This window comes from Huiozyma naganishii, chromosome 1 (genome assembly GCF_000348985.1).
Source record: "Huiozyma naganishii CBS 8797 chromosome 1, complete genome".
In the NCBI taxonomy this organism is placed as follows: Eukaryota; Fungi; Ascomycota; class Saccharomycetes; order Saccharomycetales; family Saccharomycetaceae; genus Huiozyma; species Huiozyma naganishii.
The window spans coordinates 1,390-25,760 of record NC_035922.1 but is presented as its reverse complement, the minus strand read 5'-3'; the positions used below and the strand labels follow the sequence as shown (position 1 = coordinate 25,760).

Genomic DNA, 24,371 nt, shown 5'->3' with positions numbered 1-24,371 from the left:
CATGGTCGACCTCTTACAGAGCGTCGATGAGGACCATTGCGATGTAGCACTCTTCGATGCTACGAACTCGACCATCAAGAGAAGACGCCACATTTTTGACGATATTGCACTCTACAACAGTCGAAAGGAATCGCGGTTCTCATTATCCGTGATCGTGCTGCAGATCTCGTGTACGGACCCCGACATGGTCAGATACAACATCCATAGAAAATCGTACAACAAGGACTACTCAGACAAACCGTATGCAGTGGCCCTGAAGGATTTTGCGAAAAGGCTCGAACATTACTACGAATCCTTCATCCCTTTCACGGAGAAGGAGTTTGACCGTACACGTTGCACTACATTTACCGCAGACAATTTTGGATTCTTCAACTTGGTTAATAACGGATTAACAAAGGAAAACAAAAACAGGATAGAATTACAAGGGGCGGGGGACGCCAAACTCGTAATCACAGTTTACCAAGCTGTAGCGGCGTTTATCGACAATTATTACACTCTGTACGGTAAAAGCTATGTCGATGCGGTTAAGCAGTTCTACGAGGTAAACAATGCTAATCGAGACAGCTCAACGAAAAAGGGTATTTCACCTGCCATAATGGACCAACTTAACCGTCTAAATATTTTACGGGGGGTCATTAACGAGCCTTATTTCAAAAAGTTGAAACACTTGAAAAAATTGAATCTAAGGGACCTAACAGGACTTTAATTGCTATAAATGACTTTAACTTTTCTTGAAATATTACGATATATATATGTATAATTTTTATGATGATATGATAATTTGCCCCAAATGTGGGACTTGACCCTTTTTACAAACATAACTTCCTGTATCGGATGCCATGATCAACCCAAACCGGGCAGTGTCGATTTCCTCCCTGCAGAAACGGGTGGCCCAGATGGATTTGAAATGGAGTTGGTCTGATAAGTAGATGAAGTGGCGAATGCTGATGTTTCGTTATCTTGAAGAGGCGGAGCAGCACCAAACTCCGTTTTCTCCCTCACTGCGTTGATATTGTTATTTATACCAAGGTACCACCCGTTGATTTTATGATCGTTGTATGTTGGATCATCGTATGCATTAGGATCTACGGGCCTTGCCCTCGTCCAGAACCTGATTGTCCTATCCTTACTGGCACTTGCCAAAATATTACCAGCAGGATTGTATGATAACGAAGTCACACACTTGTCGTGCGCAAACGGTATTACGTGAACTGGTTTCGTTATATCTTGCAATACATCGAAATGCTTAATCGAACCATCATAGTTTCCTACAGTAAATGTTGAATGGTTAATAGGATGCCACAAAAGAGTCATATAATCCACATCGTCCCTGAAAACCATGAGCTCTGTCATATTTTGTCTGATATCAAAAACACGACATGACTTATCCTTAGATATACCCAGTAGCAGGTTCCCTCCACCTGGCTGAAATCTCGTTTTCAGTACTGTGTGTTTGAACTTCAGGATAGTCGAAACACAGTTCCCTGTCCTTGGATCCCATAGCTTCACTAAATTATCTTTGGATGCAGAAGCAATAAGTCCCATCGTTGGATGCCAGTCACAGCTCTTGACGTCCCAATGATGCCCAGTCAAAACACGTTCCTGCTGACCGTTCGTGAAATTCCAAATCTTTAAGATATTATCATCCGAACAGCTCACAAACTTTGAATCGTTTGCTGAGAATGCAACATCTCTGATGCACTCAGTGTGTGCTCCATCCAATTCCTTGACCATGTTGAAATTCGGCTGCCATATCTTGATTCCACCGTCAGCATCACCACTGATAAGCCAGTCGCCCATATGCGAGTATTGCATTGTGGTGATCGACGAGTCATGTGCTTGCATCAAACTCTCAAAGTTGAAGGAAGTACCGTTCCAAAGTGAGAACTCACCATTATACGTAGCCACTATCAATCTCCTCCCCTCCGGTGTCCAACGAATTGTAGGGATTACGTGCTTTACTTTATTCGAACTCAAATGCGTGAATTTCGTAGGCATGTTAACCACACGCGTAGCACCTTTATAGACGTCTGGCGGCATGATATTGACGGTGTAGGATACTTCCGGCTGTATTGGTGGAACAAGCAGCCCATGTTTTCTATAGTAGTACAGTCTGTTATATGACGACGTTATGTCCACAGTCCTCCGATGTGATACGTATTTCTTCTGCGCAGCTGAATTCATACCATTGATAGATTCCATTACTATAAGGGGATTATGGGGTTCACCGATGGGTGCTATCCATGTTTTCTCAGCAGCTACCTACAGAAAACTGCTGCTATAACAAGTAAAAAATTACGCCGATATTTTTTTTCTAAAAGAATCAAGAAGTGTATCATGACAGACACAGACGAACTTCTTGTACATATATATGTACATTGTCGATCGCGAGTGATACGATACATAAATTGCAGTAGTTCTACCGTTGTAGGTGCAAAAAAAGTGTATAGATACGGATTTCTTGCGTCAGAATCCCTTAATCTTAACACAGTTTGAACTTTCTTATGTAAAAAGTCGTTTATTGGGTAAACTGCAAAGAGTCGCACAGGACCTGCGATTAATTTTTCAGATACGAATACTGTATTACCGTCATTTTTAAAGATGAACGTGCTAGATGGGTGCCTTACAAAAATTCTTCATGTCCCTTGATTAACCGCGGATATGCCAACCAAACTACACTAAAGAAAGTCACAAATAACCAACTTAAGAACGGCATGCATTTAATTCCCAACCAATGGATAACTGCCCCCGCCAGGTACGGTAGTACCGCACCACCACACCCACCAAATGCCACTGCAATGCTAACACCGGTGACATGCAATCTTGCCGGCAGCACTTGAATTGCTACAATACTGGCAGAGGGAAATAAAGGTCCGATGAAGAAGCCACAGCAAAAGATTGTGATAAACAGCAACACAAAGTACCCCAATGTATGACTGGAGATATGCCCAACAAAGACAAATATGGTGTAGAAAAATAACGTCAACAGAGTATATGTTTTGGCAGCTCTGTATTCGTTAACAAACGCTCTCTTGGTGACAAACCCAAGAATAAATCTTCCAAAGGTTAGTCCCAGCCAGAATGCAGCTGCGACGTATGACATCTTGATCTTGTCGTCTAATTTTGTTTCCAATAGAAAGGAGAAAAACCACGCACCGGTAGTGATCTCGGCTCCTAGATAGAAGAACAAGAAAGTAGCGTAAAGGAAAATCGGTGGTTGTTTCATTAATTCTATGAATGATTCCCGGTTACCACTGTTGGTACTATCGTCGAGATTTTCGTCCTTGTTACAGATGTAATCGTACTTTACTGCGGTCTCATACTTAAATGACGGAATGCTCAAGAACAATGCCAGAATTGCAACTACCAACGGGACTAGAAAGAACAGTGACCAATGCCCCCATTGAACAAAATATGAGACAAATGGAGGTGTTACCATCGCTGCAACCCCATATGTTGCGTGCAGAATCCCCATCCATTCGTTCTTATGGACCAGCAAATTGCCTATTAAAACGTTACCAGTTGCATCCAAAATACCAATAGCTAGTCCCAATGGGAATGAACATGTCACATAGACACCGAGACGCTTTGGCTTCCACACCAGGATAAGGAACGGAATCGTACAGAGCAGCACAGACAGGTATATTCCCCCCCTAGTGCCGAACTTCCGATGAACAAACTCGTTGCAGAAGGATGCTGTCGTGTATCCTGCCAGCTGTACCAAAAATATATTGGACACTTTGATGGCAGACGCATTGTAATACTCTTGTAACGTGGGCAGCAAAGCGCCCGTAGACTGATCGTTAAAGCCGAAAACCATGAATAACATCAGACACGATATGATCTGATATTTGACCATGGGTACCTTTTGGTAGTCCAAGGGAAACACAGTGACAATATCACCTTTCCATTCAACATCTCGCACCAAGGCTGTGTCTGGCGACTCACTCGTAACCGTTATTTCAGGGTCCCCCAGAGATGTTTCCGCATTTGTAGAGACTGTCGGCGAGTCCACCGACACATCTCCCAGTTCAATAGTATCGCGATCGTGAGTCATTTAAAACGCAAAACTCAACAATCCTCTCAATATATCACCTAGAGAGAGAGGCTCAGCTAAACGTTCCAATAACTGTCCCGCTAATACCGCTTCTTGCACTACGATACCATTCTTAAGTTTTGCCTGCCAAAATAGAAGAGTATCGATAAAACTTCGGGTAAAAGTGGCAGTAGCAGAGGAGCAGGAGGAGGGCCACTTAGAATTGTTGCAAGAGGGTACAGTTACGGTGAGGATTGTACATCTGGTCAGCGTAGATTACAGTTATCGTCGTGCGTGCAGACGTGCTGTTGAAATTGACTAACTGTTTACGCAGAAGAGGGTCGTAGGGAATCCATAAGGTGTGGTGGTCCTTCAGTCATTTGATAGGGAACTCCGTGAACCAGACAACTGCGTTGCAATGCCTGACGGATCTGTACCGTCTTATGGGAAAATGCACAGCCACTCTTACTCCAATGCGGATACTGGAATGGAAAACGCAATGAATGCGAAGAGAACCGCTGCGTTTAGGATCAACCATTACAACTCCAGTTCACCAATTCACACGACAGATATTCCCGGCAGACCACGACTCTCTGGAAAACACTCTTATGCCAGCAGCTATGTCATGCACAGTAATATCCCTATGGGCAAGCAAAATGTTGATGACCAAGAACAGATTAGTAGTTCTGCACCATTTCACGGAAGAGCGCCAGCTCAGTCTACGTACAGGAATAGCATGTCAACAAATAAATCCTCGGGATTGATGTACCATGACAAATCCAAGAAGGAGATTTCCAGTATTGATATTGTGCATGACCCCCAGGCCACGGCCCTTATTTGTGCTGGGAAAGCTCACTTGGGATATTATAAGTTCTCACCACAGGATAGATCATTAAAATGTCAGTACGATCTTTTACACTCCAGCTTCCAGAATTCGCGAATCTCGGCTACCTCATTCTTACCCAAACGCAGCCGACAAATTAAGCTGAGCACGATCGCAGATGTTAAAACAGGGTTTCACAACTATAAGAACTACGTTGCGGTGTGTACCAATTCAACGACAGTTTCGTTGTTTGATATCAACAGGGCAAATCAAACGGATTCCGCTTTGGTGTCGTCGCTTGCTGAGCACACAAGATCGGTAAACAGTTTTGACTTCAACATGATGCAGACAAACTTGCTGATTAGCGGGGGTCAAGACGGGTGCGTAAAAATTTGGGATATTCGCACGAATAACCCAACAAAGATCGTCAACACGTGTGATGTCAGGATAAATACAACGTTTGGCTCGATCAGAGATATCAAGTGGATGCCGGGCTACAATTTTAGCGGAAACGACAGAAACTATACGGATCTGCGAAGCCATGGAGGATACAAATTTGCTTCCATACACGATTCGGGGGCCCTACTCAAATTCGATATGCGGCAGCCGAATCAGCCAGAGAAAAGGATCAACGCACATACGGGGCCTGGACTGTGTTTGAACTGGCACCCGCATCAAGACTACATCGCAAGTGGTGGTAGAGATGGGAAATGCTGCCTTTGGTATTTTGGCGATAGGATGGAGCAAAGTGCTACAAATCTACAAGCCAATTCTGCCTATCAACACCAGTTTCAGAGCCACTTCAGTGGCAACTCCAACACGAACGCCGCAGTTTCTTTCCCGGAAACAACAATAAACATTGGCTCTCCAATCACCAAGTTGAAATTCAGACCAACGTATGATAAAAATATCCATAACTCATTAATAGCTATCTCTTCTATGGGAGAAGAGGCTCAAGTGTCAATTTACTCTCTGGCTAGAAGATACATCCCGAAGCACATTTTACAGACAAAGGCACCATCCTTAGGGCTTGTTTGGTGGAACAATAACGTGATATTTAACATTGACAAGGACGACACAATTAACGGGTGGGATATCAGAGAGGAGCCCACTGTGTTGGATAACCTGACAAAGGCCGTTACTACTTGGAGGGACATTGACGGTGATGGGTTTACATTTATAGACCAGTCCGTCGGAGGATATGATGCCGTGGACGACCCCACCAGAGCGCCGTTTGACTCCCATAAAGACCGAATTAGTTTATCTGCCCACAGCAAAACCTCTTCGAATCTATCGACAGGTATACTAGGAAAAATGACGATGAGCCATTCCAACATGGCAGGCTACGGCATGGAGCGGCCTCAAATCACAAAGACTGGACCATCCATGAGCTCAAGGAGCTTAGCAGGCTCACCAATGCTCAACCTTTCCTCAAATGGATCTGCAGAATCATTGTCCACACACGAAGAAGATGGAAGTGAGTATCACCCGCCATCAATTATTACCTTAGATTTGCCTTTCATCCTCAATGGAATGAGGGTATCGCAATTACAGAAATACAATAATCGGTCAGGTATTCCAAACGGTGCCATGCTAAAGGACCTACCAGTTGACGTATTCAAATATCTTGTCCGGGAATTGCAATTTTCATTGAATCTTGACGTGGAAGAAACGAGCTTTAAGCCTTCTAAACAACAGGACAGTATTATTGAAGATGATCAAGAAGAGAAAAATTTAATGAAGAAATTTGGATTCTCTGAAAACTCGACTTGGGCAGCCTTAGTCAATAAAGACCAGAATAAAAAGGAGGAGGTTTCTGAAGTCGATGCATCAACAGATAGCAGCAACAGTAAAAGCAACCGCACACGGAGCTCATCAACTAAGATAACTGCTAAAGCCCACAAGATAGACGATGCAGCTGACATCACAAACAGAGCCAACATCGGAGAAAACTGGGACACCACAAAGAAGGACAAAGGTATCAAAGAGGGCGAGAGGAGCAAACTATACGAAGCATTACATAAGCCACATCCAAGCCCGAAGGATAAAGTGAAGATACTAGTTCAATTAATGAAAGCTGCCAGTCATAATGCAGATACCTATTCCAATATCGAGGACCTCCAAAACTTCAAAGTGTGGATATTAATAAGGGATTCATTAATATGGGATCTTAATCGATGTTCAAAAAATGATAGCGACGATGTACCTCTTGAAATGAGGCATGCTGGAGAGGTACCTGTTCAACATGATCTGAACACGTATGATGTTGAAAACCCAAGAAAAATTTCAACGGCATCTGAGTTTAGTAATAAAGGACTCACAAGTGACGTGGAGTCGATGATGATTGGTGAGCGTCCCCAGGCATTGCGCGCCCTGTCTGTGGAATCTAGATATAGCGATATGAAACAACCGAGGGAATTAGAGTCTAATGTGTCGTCACCCGCCTTAAACCCCACGCATGCGGCGATGAAAGGGGGGTCGCCTATTTCTAAAACCACGAAACCAATGACTGAACAAGGACAAGATATAACGGGAGAGAGCGCCATTGAGGAAGATGACCACCTTGACGAAGGAGACGTTTCGAATATTGACAAACAGAGCCCTTACTCTTCTTCCGAAGGTGCTACACACAGCATCCCAATTCTTAGAAACACTAAGAAGAGACTATCGTTTATTGACACGTTTATGACTGGATCATACGCGGGTGGTGATTACACAGGCGACGAATTCAGCAACAGAGCTGGAAAGGTACCACCTAACCAAGGTAGTCCACGCAGCAAACTCTCCTCATTGCAAAGTTTTGCGACAACTAATAACTCGAATCACACTCCATTTTTCAAGAAAATCATCTCTCAGGCGAGCTCGCCGCGTATTTTCGAGGGTAATTCCATCGACAACTATTTTGGATCGATCGGGGGAAACTCTATTCGTCACACATTTAGCGCAACTGATAGTGATGCTGGAACGACACCTTACGCTAAAAAGAAATCTGCACCTTGGGGGACGAAAAAGCTTATCCGTCAAGTTTATAAGCACGCAGTGGAGGCAGGAAACGTTTTACTCTCGATCACCATTTTGTTGCTATTTCAGAATGTGTACGACATTGCTCCTGAAGAGGTAGTCAAGAACAGTCTTTTTGAGTTCTTGAGTATGTTACACCGTTTTGAAGCGTTTGAAACGGCGTCCTTTCTTTTGAAACATTGTTCTTGGGAGGACATACTAGGAAGCGAATCAGGACAATCTTCTATTCAAATATATTGCGACAGATGCCATGGTCTGATAATGAACGAACCATCTAAGGAAAGATTTACAAAGGAGAAACACAACATGGAAGCCAATGGTGAGAATGATCCGATGAGGAAGTTTGGGTACTGGTACTGTGATTCGTGTAAGAAACCGACCACACTGTGCGTGTACTGTGAAAAACCGATGAAGGGTCTGACCATGGGATTATTGTCGTGTGGTCACGAGGGCCATTTTGCATGCCTGAGGGAATGGTTCATAACTGAGAATGCGGACACTTGTCCCGGCGGGTGTAATATCAAGTTGAACTTTACTTAAATGACAGTATGTACTCTATTTAGTATCACACTAACAGCGGTTCTCGGGTAGAATATGCAGAATGTATTATTTTTGTTTACAAAGATGTCAGCTCTTTGATATGAGATCTCTCTCGTATAGAAACCGTTTCACAGTATCCCAATAGCCTTCCTCAGATATGGTGTCGTTATGGAAACCGTTTGGGAACTCATGGAACTCTTTGTCTCTACTGGGGCAGAGATCTCTCAATTTCTTCATATGTGCTGGGTCAACTATTTGGTCTCTAGATCCGCTTAAAAACAAGAACGGTGTCGTGTGCGAAGTATGCTCAATTTCTGTTTCAGAGTCCCACATGTCGCGACAGAAATTGGCGACGTATTTCAGGTACGGTAAAAAATAAGGTATTACTTTCCTGACGTTGAGGAAAGTGTTCTCCAGTATCACTGCTGACACCAATTCTGGGTATTTCGCCGCAATGTATATAGCGACAGCACCACCTAGTGACCTACCGTACAGGACCAAATTTTTCTTACTGTGGAAGGGATCCTTGGTTATATAGTCGATAACGCAGTCGCTGTCCCGTTTGATCCCCTCCTCTGTCGGGGATCCGGACGACTTACCGTAGCCTCTATAGGAAAATATGAACACGCTCATCCCCATCTCTTTGTAAAAAGTCTCCATGATTGGGATGAAGTAGCCAATGTTACCGGCGTTGGGGCACAGTATCAGACATGTGGAAGTCGAGTCCTCGTCCGTGTTCCTGATATCGTATCCCTCAATTTCAATACCTTCCTCTGAAGTCAGCAGAACGTGGCTGTAAGGTAGATCTCTCGATGCGGGCGTCTCAATGTGGTTCCGCGCACCTTGTGCCCAGGACGGGTATAGCAGCTTATTCTGGCAAAAGTACAGTGCAGCAACGGAGGCCGACGTCAGCGCCGCCACCCCTTCAAACACAAACATCCGAATCCGTAATGTTTGTATGCTGAGGTTGGATATGAAGTTGCTGTCTGCGATGCTTCTTTGTGAACTAGTCATCACGAGGTACTGGAGTTCCACATTGCCTTATGTTAAGACCCATGCCGGTTACGTGGGGAAAGAAAAATTTTGAAGCCCTAATCACCTAAACTTAGGGCTTTACACAAACCCTAATCAAAAAATAAAGTTAGGGCTTCCAATTAAAAAATGCCGTAAAAAATGACAAACTCTTTTCGAAAAAAAAAAATTTTCTTTCTTTTTTTTTTGCGGTAAAAATTTGAAACTTGAATTTAAGACACACACACAGAAGATGAGACGGACACAGAGGATTCGAGGTACGTACAGAGAGGGCCTTTTACTTTCTTGATACGCGCTTTGTTTGTTTTGGAAAAAACGGCAGAAAGGGATATCTAGAGAAGCTATAATGTCTGTTGAAGAAGTTACCAAGAAGTTTGAAGAGACTGTGAACGTTGATGGAGGCGAGGCTGCTTCCTCTGGGCCCAAGACCGTTCTTTCTGGGGAGGCCGACTTTGAGGTGAAGCACCCGCTGAATACCAAGTGGACTCTGTGGTACACAAAGCCCCCTGTGGACAAATCCGAGTCCTGGTCCGACCTGCTGCGTCCAGTGACCACTTTTGACACCGTCGAAGAGTTCTGGGCCATCTTTCAAAATATCCCAGAACCACACGAACTGCCATTGAAGTCGGACTACCACGTCTTCAGAAACGATATCAGACCGGAATGGGAAGACGAGGCCAATTCGAAAGGTGGGAAGTGGTCCTTCCAGTTGAAGGGGAGAGGTGCAGACATGGACGAGTTGTGGCTCCGGACTTTGCTAGCCGTGATCGGCGAAACCATAGACGAGGAGGAATCAGAGATCAACGGTGTTGTGCTGAGCGTCAGAAAAGGTGGTAACAAGTTTGCCCTATGGACCAAGTCTGAATCGAAGGAACCATTGACCAAGATCGGTGCCAAGTTCAAACAGGTTTTGAAAATAGAAGAAGAAGGGTTCTTGGAATTCTACCCTCATTCGACTGCCAACGACAGACATGCCCATCCTTCGATTATTTTGTAAGATAGATCTTGAAAACCTATAGGGAAAAAAGATCACACCCTAATTCAAACTACAAAAGAATATTTGCAACACCGCTTATCCAAAGAAGGAACAGAGAAATGCTGAAGGACCCGCGTTTAAAGACAAATGAAGAGTATTGAATGTAATAAAGTCAATCGGTTTTTTCCCCTGGTACCAGATTATATTAGCTATCAAGCATCTTTATGTATGTTTTCTTCATTCACCACCACCTTATTTACGTATCGTAGATCTCAACAACAAACAACTACAATTACAACAACAACAACCATTGCTTTTGGTGGCGTTTTAAATTTATAGTTCTGCATCGTTAATGTTTGTGTTACGCATTATTATACATGATTTATATATCTTCAGAGAAAAACATACCCTGGTCTCTTATGCGAATACTGACTCGACAGCTTTTTCGAAAACGTCTAGACCTTGCTCCAAAACCTTGTCTTCAATTGTCAAAGCAGGGACAAACCTGACAGTCGTCTTGCCCGCGGTGATGACCAACAAGCCCAGGTCTCTTGCCTTTGCAACGACGGCACCAGGAGCCTCGGTGAAATCGGCACCAATCATCAAACCTTTCCCTCTAACCTCTCTGATGTGATCTGGGAATCTTTTTTGAATCTTTTGCAAACGGTTCACTAGAATTTCAGACTTCTTGTTCACCTCTTCCAAGAAGGAGTCCTGGCATATGGTATCCAGGACGTAGTTGCTGACGGCACACCCCAATGGGTTCCCCCCGTACGTAGTACCGTGGTCACCGACTTGTAGTGCGTTATTGATCTTTTCGTTAACCACGGTGGCAGCAATTGGAAACCCGTTACCTAGGGCCTTCGCAATGGTGAAAATATCCGGATGCGCCTCCTTTGGGAGGTAAGAATGTGCCCACAGTTTACCGGAACGGCCCATACCGCACTGAATTTCGTCATAGATAACCGCAATACCGTTGTCAGCACATATTTTCTTCAATCCAACTAGTGTTTCCACTGGGATTGGGAAAACCCCACCTTCACCTTGGATAGGCTCCACAATAAGCCCTGCCAGTTCTGTGGACTTGGACTGGATGACATCCTGTAACTTAGTCAACTGGTCGTTCACATTCAGGAAAGTCACATTGGGCAACAGATCACCAAAGGGGGTTCTGTATTTGCTGTTCCATGTGACGGAAAGCGCACCCATTGTACGCCCATGGAACGAGTTCTGGAACGCTACAATCCCTTGCTTTTTGTGATCTTGTATTATACCGTGCTTCTTAGCAAACTTCAACGCGGCTTCGTTCGCCTCAGTACCGGAGTTACAAAGGAAAACACGAGAGGCATCGTGTTGTCCTCCAAACCGTTTCGTGTTCTCAACAATCTTCTCACTCAATCTCAAACATTCAGCAGTGTAGTACAAGTTAGACGAGTGAACCAGTTTGCTCGCCTGTTGCGCCAAGATCTCTGCTACTTTAGGGTTAGAATGACCCAACGCCGTGACGGCGATCCCAGCGGTGAAATCGATAAACTCTTTCCCACTGAAATCGTCGTACAACTTCGCATTGGCGCCCCTAGTGATACAAAGATCGTTGGGACGCGCGTACGTCGTCACTTGGAACTTCACATCGTCCAACAACTCCTTGCTGAGCTGCTTTCTAGCAACCGCTGCCTGGCTGAAACTTCTCTTAAACATCGCCGTACCTGGATCTATCACACTAGTTCCCAATTGAGGATATATTGTGTCACTTGCGACTCACCCAGTGACTCAAGAAGGCAAAAACACGTTCGCCATCACTTGCACTTAACGATAACATTTTTTCCCGTCCTTTTATACAGCGCAGTAATCTTTAGCTGGTTCTGCGCCATTTAAAAAATACCGACGCACAGTGAAAAAATTTTCCGGGAAAACATGATCGTTAAGTGACTCAGATAGCGAGCTCTGTCACGTGCGCGCGAATGGCACGGTGGACCCTCTCTCAGTGTCACTGGGACACCCCCAGTGCGGGTGTGGTAGCTGTAGATGTAGGGTGCGAGTGCTGGGTGCATACATATTGGGGGTTGGGTACTGTACATGGGTGTGAGGGTGGGACCCTGCGTCGGTCGTGTTTAACGAGGCTGGTTCCAGGATAATGCGCTCGGGTCTGCTACTTTGCGCCCACTGGCCATCCAGACGAGCAGCAGCACGAGAGCCATTGCTACGCAGATACAGCCGCCGATCAGGTATACCTCGCCCAGGAAAGTATTTTTCCCGCCGATCTGCGAGCCGTGCGTCACGTATATACCCTTTTTGCCCTTGAATTCGGTCACGGGCCAGTGTAATCCAATATCGATCTGGTACTCCCCAGCCTCCAACGTGTCGTTGTCGTTTCTGCGAATCAATTTCGTGTTCTTGTGGAAGGCGGCGGGTCTCATCCAGTTTTGGAACTCTTCCCATTCTTGGATGTTTGGAACATTGGTCTCGTTGTACCCGTCAGGGTACCGTTTCATCCAGTAAGGTGGCGGCGTGATGTTCTGGTAGTGGTAATCTGTCTTCTTGAAACGAGACCTGTCCGAGTGCCAGTTGATATTCTTGTTCGTCAGCGGGAAGTTCTTAGAGTTGTCCGACAAGTTCGTCAGTTCCATGGGGAACGTATCGTTGAACATTGCGTTCGCGATTAGACCACAAGGGTAATACAATTTCCCGTTCTCCCCGCTTCTCGCCAGAGGCTTACAGTTAATACCTGCAGAGTCATGTATATCGGAGTAAGAGGCCGCCTTACCGACAATTTGGTCCTCGCTAAACGAAAGGACGTACCTTCTGTGGTTAGCAGCAAAATTCTCTAACATGTAGTTGATATAAACGGTCTTCTTGATTTCGCTTGGGATCGTGAACCGGATTTGGCAAGTGCCTCTCTCTGCCGCATCGTCGGCAGCGTCGTCGACAAATCGCCATTGCGGAGCTACTGCAAATGTTTTGTTCTTGTGGAACTCGAAGAGATAATGATCCTCGGGCATATCGGCAAACGAGTCCCCATTCGGAGCAGCAGTGACACAGTCCTGATAGTATATGGTAAATTGATCCACTCGGGATGCGACCGCCAGCAGACAGCCACCAACAATGACGAAAACTGCAGCCACGAGTAGATAGATAGGGAGGACAGTCTTAGGTGTCATAACAGGGTTGAAGGCAGCAATACGCTGTTGCGTAAAGTTGTCCTCTCTAGGTCTCCGATTGGACACCTTCTTGGGGACAACTTCATCGTCCTCAAACTCAGAAGCGTCCAACTCGTCATCCTCCGTTTCTTGCGTGGCAGCATACTTATCCTTCTCCTTTTTCCTGAACGTCGCACCAACCTGCGACAGATCAAAGTTAACCATATTGCCCGGATCACTTATACGATGCTTTGAAACTCTGTGCAACCTGTTACACTTAGGTACGTGTTCAAACTTTCCTCCTTTTAGGTCTCCACGACATCGAATTATTATTACAAGTTTTTTCTTCTTCGAATCGAGAATGTCCAGTTATTTAACGTGTCTAAATAGTAGGCGATGCTCACAGCGCGTCTAGTGCGGGGAGTTCGATGCGCAGCGTGGTGTTGTAGACTTGTCCGAACCCGTAACATGTTGCCCCACCACCAATGACGATCAATTCCCGCGATTCAGGCAGAAATTCCAGCTCAAACCCAACAAACAGCAGCTGGTGGTCTTGCCAGATGTGATCAGGGATAGGGATTGACTTTATTTGGCCTGTCTCGACATCGACCAATACGATTGTGTTGTGGGTGTTGAAGACAGAACTTGGAGATGATCCACCCACTATGACCACACGCTTGTTGTCGATAAATTTCATCTTTGAACCGTACCTTTGGAACAACGGGTTTTTGAACCGCCGTAGCACTCGGATAACATGATCTGTAGCTAATTCGATTACCACGAGCTCGTCAGAAACACTTACAGATTCTTTGTCATACCCTCCAAGTATGACATATTCGTTAAGCGCGGGGTGACGATCCATGGCTGAAGAGGCCAAGCATTTCAAGACAGCGGACCCCTCTGGAACAGTCACTGTGCCGTTTTTGACGTCACATATATTGAATGGTGTAACCGATAGTGTAGAGCTACCCCCATATATCAACACACAATTTTCGTCTACTTGTGCGGTACAATGTCTAAAACGTGGGTATGGTAGGCTCGTTTTCTGTTCCCATAAATTGTGTTCCGTATCATAAATCCATATGTCGTTGTATGGACGGTGGGGCGCATTTCTACCACCCACTAACAGGACCTTCCCATTCCCCAACTTTGTCCACGTGTGACATGTCCTTGCATCAGGGAGGTCATTCGGCTTCTGTCTTTTCGTAACGAAGGAGTCTAGATCTTGTACTGTCATTTCCAGTATGTGGTTGACTCTTGCCGGTGTACTTCCTCCAAAATATAACACCCTCTTATCGCTTGTTATAACTGCTGACCCAAATGACATCTTCAACTGGCCATAGGGGGAAATCACAAACCCTTTCGCTGCCGCCAAGTTTTGCTCACCGACGTCGTATGGTGTCGTAGATATTTGTGACACCGAGGCGTGATTACAGCCGTGTAAGAGGAGATAATGGTGAGCAAATAGCTGGAATTCTTCCAACTCGTCAAATGGCTGGATAGTCTCAATCTCCTCTTTTAATTTGCTTTCCACGGCATCCCACAAACTCAGTAAATCACAGGCATCCACATTTGGAAAGCCATTTCGTTTAAATCTTTCTAATTGAAGGTCGACAGTTTGGTATTTATTGACCGTCTGCAAAGGTGAATCGTTCTTTTTGAAATGTTTTAGCATCTGCTTTGCAAACGGATCACTGGGCCCCTGGGGAATGATCTGTTCCATTAGCAAGAAGTGTGACTTTTCTACCCTCGAAGACATGGATATAATTTGGTCTGCCTTCTGCGCGGTCATATATGCCAGTGACACCTCCGCAATGAAAACTTTGATCACATCGGTGTTTTGGAGCAGCGGCTGTGTTGCTAGTAGTTGTTCATAACTTGCGGAATTGTTTAGGTCACAAGGAACAGCACAATATTTGGAAGAAGTGTAACAGTCGGTTAAGGATGACTCGTTTGGGCCAATGATATTGAGCAACTCTGGTGTCTTAGAGATGATTTCGACTTTATTTCTCAATAGATGAGAATAATCGATATCCAAGAAATGCGTCTTCTCATGAAATGGCGACGTATTGTGATTTCCGTAGTCCAAAAATTCGAAGGGCAAAGGATCGAAACCACATCCAAGGTTTACGATCAGCAGCTTATTGTTTGGGAATTCTGATCTGATCACATTTAGCCTGGACCGGATGGCGTGTAACCTAAGCCAATACCCTCTGTTAATACAGGGGGACCTCTTGATCGCTTTTGGAACAAAGTACTTGAAGTACTCCTTGTTTGTGCCGTGAACAAGCCTGGGCAGATAAAGAGCCTCTACAGACCTCTTCGACGCAATGGACGAATTGTTTGTTCCTTGGACAGCCAAATCGGCGTACGCGCGGCCTCGTTCCTTTTTACTCACCACAAGCACCGGGTTAGTGAGTGGATTGGACATTGTCGGTACGTGTTGTCCGTGTCCTACCCAACGAGAAACGGCTCAAGCTCATCGCATCGCTACAATCTATAATTCGTCTAACTTATAAGAAAAAAACGTAATATACACACTGTAACTTGTCACCGTGGGACCCAATTCCCACCTCGGTGCCGTTATGTAAAATACATACCGCTCTCCGTTTGCGGTCCTCCATGCAAGACTTGCCAATGATCGATTCTCATTCCTCGATTACGTTGGCAGCCAACTTGAACTGTTCTTTTATTATCTGCTTGAATTTAGAAGAGTCGTTAGTTTTGGCGCATAAATTCAAAGATCGGTAACAAGCGAGCGTATTCTCAATTTTATCCGTGCTGACCCATATCCTCCCGTTAATGCCGATTGCGATCTCGAATTGGCACGACTGAGCCAGTGTCGAGAGCAACGGGAAAGTGTCGTTGAAGAGCAGTGTACGTGCAAATGACAGCGGTACCGATATCACCATTCCGTTCTCAAGTAGGCCAAACCCTGCGTGTACACCCGTGACAGAGTCCATGCATTCAATCTCCGCCTCGAGTTCTTTCTCGGCAGTCAAAACCCTGGCGTACACCAAGTCCCCTACTTGCAAAGTCGGCCTATTCTTCTTAGTAGCGTTCGGAAACGACATGTAGGAGAGGGACACGCTGGCGCTGAAATCGGACAGGGACACTTTGTAACTGTCAGCAAACGTGCTCACGATGGTGCCGATGACAAGGTCCCCCACAGCTGGGATGTACCTTTTGGCATTATAATCCACATAAACAGTATTCTTCTTCTCAATGTAATGGCGGACCCCTGCGTTCACTGGAATAACCTCCTGAGTCATTGGATCGCATGAAACACCGGGTCCCAGGATGACGGGCACACCGTCGTGTATACCAAGGGAGTCCCCGGGCAGCACTAATTCCGACATTGTCTAGAGAAAAATGGAGAGATGGATAGAGAGTGAGGGGAAAGAAAGAGTGAGCAAACACAACAAAATATACACACTGATCCAGTATATGATACTTGTTCCCGGATCAATCTCGTCTGGTGTGCACAACAAACAGCGCACACTGTCAAGTATGGTTCCTATACAAAAAATTTTCCACTTTGAAGTTGTTTCTCGAAGTTCGAGAAATAAATTAGGAACTTGAAATTGTTCACTGTGTTCGATTGAGGCGACAAGAGGGAATGGTGGTGGTGGAGAACAGCAGGGACCAGCTTGTGTGCAGTCGATATGGTTTATGAGAACAAGCCGTTTGATCCGATTACGGTCAGACCCAACGAGAAGAAGAGGGTTGCATACTTCTACGATGCAGACGTCGGGAACTACGCGTACGGCGCGGGCCACCCAATGAAGCCGCACCGAATAAGAATGGCACACTCCTTGATCATGAACTACGGCCTGTATAAGAAGATGGAGATATACCGGGCCAAGCCTGCAACGAAGCAGGAGATGTGCCAGTTCCACACGGATGAGTACATCGATTTCTTGTCGCGTGTGACCCCGGACAACTTGGAGATGTTCAAGAAGGAGAGTGTCAAGTTTAATGTGGGGGATGACTGCCCTGTGTTTGACGGGCTGTACGAGTACTGCTCCATCTCTGGGGGTGGATCCATGGAGAGCGCCGCGAGGTTGAACAGAGGGAAGTGCGATATTGCGATAAACTACGCTGGAGGGCTCCATCACGCCAAGAAATCAGAGGCCTCTGGGTTCTGCTACTTGAACGATATCGTCCTTGGTATCATCGAACTGTTGAGGTACCACCCGCGTGTACTGTACATTGACATCGATGTTCATCACGGAGACGGGGTCGAGGAGGCATTTTACACCACTGACAGAGTCATGACCTGTTCGTTCCACAAATATGGTGAATTCTTCCCGGGTACCGGTGAGCTCAGAGATATTGGTGTTGGCAAGGGTCAAAACTACGCCGTAAATGTTCCTCTAAGAGACGGTATTGACGACGCTACGTATAGGTCGGTATTCGAACCCGTCGTGGGGAAAATCATGGAATGGTACCAGCCCTCTGCTGTAGTCCTGCAATGCGGGGGGGACTCTCTGTCGGGAGACCGTCTCGGTTGCTTTAACTTGTCCATGCAAGGCCACGCAAGCTGCGTTAACTACGTCAAGTCGTTCAACATCCCCATGATGGTTGTCGGGGGTGGCGGTTACACCATGCGGAATGTCGCAAGAACTTGGTGCTTTGAGACAGGACTTCTCAATAATGTCGTCTTGGATGCGGAGTTACCGTACAACGACTACTACGAATATTATGGACCAGACTACAAACTGGACGTCAGACCCTCAAACATGTTCAACGTCAACACCCCTGAGTACTTGGACCATATCTTATCGTCCATCTACAAAAACTTGGAAAATACAAAATATGCACCAAGTGTACAGCTCAACCATGTACCGAGAGACCCAGAAAACCATGGCGATACGGAAGAGGATACTGCAACCGCCAAAGATACTAAGGGAGGGTCGCAGTATGCACGAGACCAAATAATAGAGCCCGATAACGAGTTTTACTGATAGTGTTTGTAATAATGTTTGTATGTGTCAAAAACCGTGGATTTCTTCTTCCCTTGCATACCGAAAATGTTACCACAAGCCAGTTCTGCGCTTTCGGGCAGTTTGATTACATGGGAGAATGCTTTAGTAAAAAGAAACTACAGAAAAAAATGGTACCACATTACAGCCTATGTCTGCGTAGATTTTCTCATTTGTTGCCTAGTTGAACTTTCGCTCTTTCCAGATCTTGAAACGTCGCACACGAGCCACCGCAAGCAATAATGATGATAACGTCGTCAGGTCTCAGCTTCTGATCTAGTGCTTCTTCTAGGACATTGTAGTGATAAGCCGTATGAACGGATGCACCACATGCTGGTTCCAGAACTGTGCCAAAGTCATCAAGGTACTTGAAACAGGTATCCAAAGCATCAGAATCGTTTAAAACCAACGATTTCGAGTGGTATTTAATCACGTTATCAAACACCTTTTGCGATACAACTGAACTACCCAAAGATTTCGCAATACTCGTGATGGAGTCAAGTTGTACCGGCTTATTGGCAGCGAGTGAAAGATTTAAAACATCACAACCCTTCGTTTCAACGGCCACAACGGGGATATTATAGGCCAAGTCATACTTTTCAAGACCCTGCATGATACCGTTATACAACCCGCCTCCACTGAAGCTGCAGATGATCCCTTTCACAGAACCTACCTCGATATTCTCCTGTGTCAAAGTATTCAATATCTCATCGATTATTGTAGAATGACCTTCCCATATCAGCGGATCATCAAATGGGTTAACATAAATAGGCTGGACATCTTTGTACAAATCGATTACTACATTTTGCAAATAATAGTCGGCCTCTTTCAAGTTGGCAACATGAACAAAAACTTCAAAATTCATCCTTCTTATTTTGTCTACCCCTCTTGCCGTCGTAATAGCTGGAACAGCAGTTTTGCAGAAAACAAATAGTAGTTTACAAGCAGTTGTTGCATCATAACCTGCGTTTTCTCTAGAGCTAGCAAAAATGTGAAGGGGCTTTACTCCCTCATTTTAGGAGCTTTTGGAAATTTTGTTCAAACGACTCACACCTCTTATCTTAAAGCTGACACTTGTTTGCGAGTTCCAAAATTTGAAAAAGAAAGTCAGCTCGTTCCTACCTGACAAGTTTTAATGTAAAAGTGGTGTCTTATTCTAGATGGTATACATTAGGGTATCAAGTGGTGGATAGCCTTTTTACTACGAACGAGAGGAACTAATGTGTAACTCTTAACTCTGAAAACACCTGATTTCAGGTCGTGGCCAATTATACAATGCAGCGGGTGCGCCCATCTTTTAGCCTGGCTACCACTTCAAGTCAGTGAGGAGCGAGAGTTAACGAGCTGAAGTGCAAATGCTTAGTTATATTTGCTAGAAGCTAAGAATGATGCTGCACTACGCATGTTTGAGGTGTGGCAGGGTCTTCCAGCAGACGGTCACTGCCGAGCGCCGGAAGCTCCTCCCCCGTATACGCATTATATAGGAGAGTTACATAAACTGTCGATGAATCCTTTTTACCTTCTATATGACGATAAGCAATGTAACATTGTACGAAGTCGGATTTCCAATATCCAATAATATTTAAGTAGCTTTCTGTACCGCAGATGTTTCCGCTGTGATCGCCTTCCGCCGTTGTTCCTATCGACTATTGGACTAAAGAGACCCTGAAGAAACAGTTAATTGAGTAAATAGTATTTTGTCATTTACTATTCGGCGAACAAGCACTGACAGTGGTATTTTTTTTTAGCATGGATATAAGCACAGCGTGACAAAATGCTACTTTCTCTCCGAGCGGGCTTGCACATAACCAGCAGGAGTACTACTCTTTTTTATTGGAGGAATATTAACAAACCTTTATTCCATAAAGCATCTGTGGCCATCCACCGTCACACAACCCCGATTGTTCTCACATGCTCGCCAAAAAATGACTGAGTCCCTTGCACAACACAATCCCCTTCGACGCCAAGTAAGTGTTGAATCCAACCGTATTTTTTACTAGAGGGACAAAGCCCATTGTGTGAGGCTCTAAAGGATACAGAGGAACTTTATCATTCATCGTCCTTGCGCAAAAGAGCTGGAATATTTCGGAAGAAAGGGAAGAAAATGCGGGTAGGCTCAAAGGAATTAGCTCATGGCAACAGACCAGAGGTTACAGAACACACAATCATTGGGATAATTTCAATCTATTATTTTCAACTTTCCCTCAACAGCTGTCTACAGTGGACGCAAAAGCAACTACCCTGTAAGATTGTAGATTGTTATCTGAGGTAGGAAGTATCAGATAGGTTTTAAAGAATTAATCACATCCAGATGCAAAGTGAATCATTTCTTCCTCTGTTCTTTTTTGCTTTTTTAAAATATAAAGCCCGGGTTATATGAGGAGTTGCAGTCTGGAATTGCATAACTATATGTGTTAGCAAGTAATGCTATATAAGAGCAGACGGAAAAAAGATCCAGCTGGTTTAAATTAACGTGCCGATGGAAAGCAAATGAATCTCCTTAAAGTATGACCGTGACGTTCAAGGCGTAGAGTGGATTCCTAGTCAGAATCTCTACTAAGCTACTCTTTGTGTAAACGTGGGGGCAACAGAAAGAATAATTCAAAGTACTTACGGTCTCACGTAATCATTGGTTTAAGAAAAGACAACCCACAGGTCTATGACTTCAACGAAGGACCAACACCAAAAAACTTTGCCGCCTCTGGTTCCAGCACAACGATTTCAATAGAAGGTCATCAATATTATATACATTGCTTAATCTCGTTAGACTACGTCCAAGCTCAGTCTGAGTGTCATGCCAAATGAATCGAAATATTCCATTTTTGTCTGTCTGTTGGCTTCCTTGTGCGGATAAGCAAGGTCAATTTCAACGAGGCTTATCGAGTTATAGTTACTGTTTGGAATATGAGATGGCGACAGTTTTAATTGTCCCGTATTACTAGTCCAGCACCACCATGAATCCTTAAGCTTAAACGTGTACGCTACAGCCCATAACTTCGAGTACTGATAATGATTCCCAGTTGAATTTTTAGTATACGTCAGCTCATGTAAGGGCTAGGTTTTTTCGTCATTCTGGTGCAATGTATCTTAATTGACCTCCTCTTCTTAAACGAATTTCCTAATGCATTTCTTCCTAATGGAAATCTCCCCTCAGAAAACATACTACCAATTTACTCGTCAGTAATCAACAGAAATTGAAAGTTGGGTTATAAATAAAATGCCAACTATCTTTGGACCTTGACACAATGCCCTACCAAAAAAGGTAACTGATTTTTTGGGACTGAGTTGTAAATCGACTGGTATCACGTATGCTACACTGAGGGAACTACACGCCTTAATGGCACCACTCCAAGATTCTTTCAACAACGATATGGTCGTTTGGCTATTTAGAGTCAAACTTGTCACAAAACGTATACAGAAATCTCTGGATGCAACACGATACTGTCCCTTATGTCCCTATATTCAAAGTTATTGAACATATTCTGCACTCTGGAATCCATCATACAAAGAAAAGGTCCTACTTTGGAAGCCTGCCTATTTTAAATACTGCCATCCATCGCTGAAGTAGTATAGCAGGTAAGAAAATGTCCCCTTTTCACCCCAATGTGTCAGAAGTCTGGACTCACAATTGAACAATGCACCAGGCGTTAGGGTTGATCAAACTATGCACTCCTTAAAAAATCAATGGAGCGGAGGAGGGTAGATTAGCTAGATACTATCCAGCCTTCCAGCTCAAATGAGGAGTGCTCAGTATATTCCACGAAGCAGTTTCCAGACGCGATGACAGCACACGCCATCTGATTATTCTCTTCCCCGAATCTGGCGATCTTTTTGCACATTTTCTTCCAAAATAGGAAACTCCATGCCTCTTTTGGGAAAGATTGAAATTAAGTCAAGGTACGAGAGGGGTTCCCTTTGCCTATTCAAATTCCAATCGTAGTATCTCTGTGCGGGGAGGTACGTGAGGAGATCGCTACTGTTTACCCAGCAGCAAATAGCAGCCCCAATTGGGATCCCAGATGAGGGGGAAACCTGACAGAGGTAGTGTTTCATGGATCAGTTCATAAATAAGCAGTGGAATGTGGAATGGATCCACCGCATGTTGTAAGAGCAACGCACCAGACACCCAAGATGCTTCGGAATATCAAAATAGTGCTACTGGCACGCAGTTTTTGCGCAGTCGGTAACCAATTGGATGGTTGTTACTGAAGATGTTACTTTGTATGGGGATCGAGTATATACCGGTGACATCACAGTTGAGAGGGGCGCAACTTCAACCCTGACGGGCGGATGCTATAGGTTCAAGAATGATGTTAACATACATGGTAATTTGGTTGTCAAATCAGATAATTGCTTTTAGTCGATGTTCGATTATTCTTACTCGTCAGTCAACATTACTGGTACGGTAGAAATATATTCCACCACCCGCCTACTATTAAACGCTAAAGCAATTCTTAACTCAGGGCACATATACCTGAGAAACATGAAGGGTACTAAAAATCGGGTACTATATACCACCTCCTCTTTGCAAAGTTTTATGAATAAGGGCAAAATAACCCTTGAAAGCACGGATAACTCCAAACCTTTACAGTTTCAAATGATGAGTGTAAACGATGGACTGATAACCATGAAAGGACAACCGCCATTATTTGAATTAACGACGGTGACTGTTGAAGATAAACATTGGATTCGAATATATGGAACTTTGCAAGGATCGGGAACGATTCAGGCAAAAAATTTGGTTTTACACTTGTATCAGAAACTCAGAGCATCGTCTTGCAAGATTCAGTCATATTTATTGATGATTTTGGACCTTTTAATATCTCCGTTCTTGGACTGAGCAGTTCAATAATAGTTCTTCCGGAACTTTCAGCCCCCGATTTTATGGTAACTGTAAAAGATGGGAAAGGGTTTGGCGAAAGTGGGCACAACACTCTTATAATAACGGGCCTGGATAATTTGGTTACCCCTTGCAACATAGTGAAAAAAGAGGCCACCGTTATTGATACCGGAACGCAACGCCCATGTTCTGCTTTTGTGTTCAATGGCCTCTTCTCTCACGTCCCGGAACCGGAAACCACTACAGAAGTACTGGGAAGCACACTCGCTGTAGAATACGTCACCTCCTACTCAAGAATTGAAAAGAACGGAACCTGCGGGTTTGGGAGCACGGTGTACTCGACGACCTACTCGACTTCTATTAGTGTGAATCCGTCTAGCCATATCTCCTCCAGTGTGAGCTTGTCTGTGTCCCATTCTTTCCGCACCTCGTTGGTGAGTAGTACCAGTGTTGCTTCTTCGAGACGCCACTCATCCAGCAGGGGTGTTTCAAGTACACCTTCAGTGTCCGGTTCTTCTCGTAGTTCCGCGAATGGTGAGTCTGTTAGATCGTCTAACCCTGTGACCTTGTCGGTGGTACCTCTTTCACCTCCAGTTCCACTAAGTTGGGACACAGATCGGGGTACAGTAACAGTACCGTTTCTGCATCAGCTGGAAGAGTCACTCCAACTGAGAAATCAAAAACGGAAACAGGGAAACCATTCGACAGATCGCAAACAGACGCACTGTTTAAGACGACTACGGGTACCCTCAAGAACACCAAAGTGACATCCACTGTGGTTGTTTGTGACTACACCACCAGCGATACCAATGACGAAATTGTTACCACACACCCAACGTTCCCTGTTGGTTCTACCCCAGCAAATATGAAGGGTGAGTTACACACGACTACCATTGTTTCTACATGTACAGAGGGCTGTGGACCCTGACAAACAACCCAACCTATAGCAGTCAACATTTGAGTGGTGGTGCTAATGCCGTG

At 44.7% G+C, this 24,371-nt stretch overlaps 14 protein-coding genes across 14 annotated transcripts in view; 6 read left to right on the top strand and 8 right to left on the bottom strand.

The window, feature by feature from the left end:
* Positions 1–706, top strand: part of PFK27 (6-phosphofructo-2-kinase) — a gene marked incomplete at both ends in the record, with an annotated part of 1,092 nt that extends 386 nt beyond the window's left edge. Inside the window, one exon of the mRNA XM_022606785.1 lies at positions 1–706. This exon is cut by the window's left edge and continues 386 nt beyond it. Within this exon, the coding sequence (XP_022462061.1) occupies positions 1–706 (706 nt within the window).
* A 137-nt stretch (positions 707–843) lies between these two features.
* On the bottom strand, positions 844–2,202 carry PFS2 (cleavage polyadenylation factor subunit PFS2; the record flags this gene model as incomplete). The annotated part of the gene is made up of 1 exon (XM_022606674.1): positions 844–2,202. The coding sequence occupies one exon, from the start codon at positions 2,200–2,202 to the stop codon at positions 844–846; it is 1,359 nt and encodes a 452-aa protein (XP_022462060.1).
* A 421-nt stretch (positions 2,203–2,623) lies between these two features.
* Positions 2,624–4,057, bottom strand: BSC6 (Bsc6p; the record flags this gene model as incomplete). Its single annotated transcript, XM_022606563.1, has 1 exon — positions 2,624–4,057. One exon carries the CDS (start codon positions 4,055–4,057, stop codon positions 2,624–2,626), a length of 1,434 nt encoding a protein of 477 aa, XP_022462059.1.
* A 397-nt stretch (positions 4,058–4,454) lies between these two features.
* RTC1 (Rtc1p) lies at positions 4,455–8,420 on the top strand (the record flags this gene model as incomplete). The annotated part of the gene is made up of 1 exon (XM_022606452.1): positions 4,455–8,420. One exon carries the CDS (start codon positions 4,455–4,457, stop codon positions 8,418–8,420), a length of 3,966 nt encoding a protein of 1,321 aa, XP_022462058.1.
* Positions 8,421–8,507: 87 nt separating this feature from the next.
* On the bottom strand, positions 8,508–9,434 carry KNAG0A01220 (alpha/beta hydrolase; the record flags this gene model as incomplete). The annotated part of the gene is made up of 1 exon (XM_022606341.1): positions 8,508–9,434. One exon carries the CDS (start codon positions 9,432–9,434, stop codon positions 8,508–8,510), a length of 927 nt encoding a protein of 308 aa, XP_022462057.1.
* Positions 9,435–9,798: 364 nt separating this feature from the next.
* Positions 9,799–10,449, top strand: CDC33 (translation initiation factor eIF4E; the record flags this gene model as incomplete). The annotated part of the gene is made up of 1 exon (XM_022611548.1): positions 9,799–10,449. The coding sequence occupies one exon, from the start codon at positions 9,799–9,801 to the stop codon at positions 10,447–10,449; it is 651 nt and encodes a 216-aa protein (XP_022462056.1).
* A 396-nt stretch (positions 10,450–10,845) lies between these two features.
* ARG8 (acetylornithine transaminase) lies at positions 10,846–12,126 on the bottom strand (the record flags this gene model as incomplete). The annotated part of the gene is made up of 1 exon (XM_022611437.1): positions 10,846–12,126. One exon carries the CDS (start codon positions 12,124–12,126, stop codon positions 10,846–10,848), a length of 1,281 nt encoding a protein of 426 aa, XP_022462055.1.
* A 413-nt stretch (positions 12,127–12,539) lies between these two features.
* Positions 12,540–13,790, bottom strand: LEM3 (Lem3p; the record flags this gene model as incomplete). Its single annotated transcript, XM_022611326.1, has 1 exon — positions 12,540–13,790. One exon carries the CDS (start codon positions 13,788–13,790, stop codon positions 12,540–12,542), a length of 1,251 nt encoding a protein of 416 aa, XP_022462054.1.
* Positions 13,791–13,965: 175 nt separating this feature from the next.
* Positions 13,966–15,996, bottom strand: PPM2 (tRNA methyltransferase PPM2; the record flags this gene model as incomplete). The annotated part of the gene is made up of 1 exon (XM_022611215.1): positions 13,966–15,996. The coding sequence occupies one exon, from the start codon at positions 15,994–15,996 to the stop codon at positions 13,966–13,968; it is 2,031 nt and encodes a 676-aa protein (XP_022462053.1).
* Positions 15,997–16,213: 217 nt separating this feature from the next.
* RRP40 (exosome non-catalytic core subunit RRP40) lies at positions 16,214–16,924 on the bottom strand (the record flags this gene model as incomplete). The annotated part of the gene is made up of 1 exon (XM_022610784.1): positions 16,214–16,924. One exon carries the CDS (start codon positions 16,922–16,924, stop codon positions 16,214–16,216), a length of 711 nt encoding a protein of 236 aa, XP_022462052.1.
* Positions 16,925–17,230: 306 nt separating this feature from the next.
* RPD3 (histone deacetylase RPD3) lies at positions 17,231–18,532 on the top strand (the record flags this gene model as incomplete). Its single annotated transcript, XM_022609673.1, has 1 exon — positions 17,231–18,532. One exon carries the CDS (start codon positions 17,231–17,233, stop codon positions 18,530–18,532), a length of 1,302 nt encoding a protein of 433 aa, XP_022462051.1.
* A 187-nt stretch (positions 18,533–18,719) lies between these two features.
* KNAG0A01150 (uncharacterized protein) lies at positions 18,720–19,415 on the bottom strand (the record flags this gene model as incomplete). Its single annotated transcript, XM_022608562.1, has 1 exon — positions 18,720–19,415. One exon carries the CDS (start codon positions 19,413–19,415, stop codon positions 18,720–18,722), a length of 696 nt encoding a protein of 231 aa, XP_022462050.1.
* A 3,498-nt stretch (positions 19,416–22,913) lies between these two features.
* KNAG0A01140 (uncharacterized protein) lies at positions 22,914–23,390 on the top strand (the record flags this gene model as incomplete). The annotated part of the gene is made up of 1 exon (XM_022607451.1): positions 22,914–23,390. One exon carries the CDS (start codon positions 22,914–22,916, stop codon positions 23,388–23,390), a length of 477 nt encoding a protein of 158 aa, XP_022462049.1.
* Positions 23,391–23,434: 44 nt separating this feature from the next.
* KNAG0A00100 (uncharacterized protein) lies at positions 23,435–24,157 on the top strand (the record flags this gene model as incomplete). The annotated part of the gene is made up of 1 exon (XM_022606340.1): positions 23,435–24,157. The coding sequence occupies one exon, from the start codon at positions 23,435–23,437 to the stop codon at positions 24,155–24,157; it is 723 nt and encodes a 240-aa protein (XP_022462048.1).
* Between the last annotated feature and the right edge of the window lie 214 nt (positions 24,158–24,371).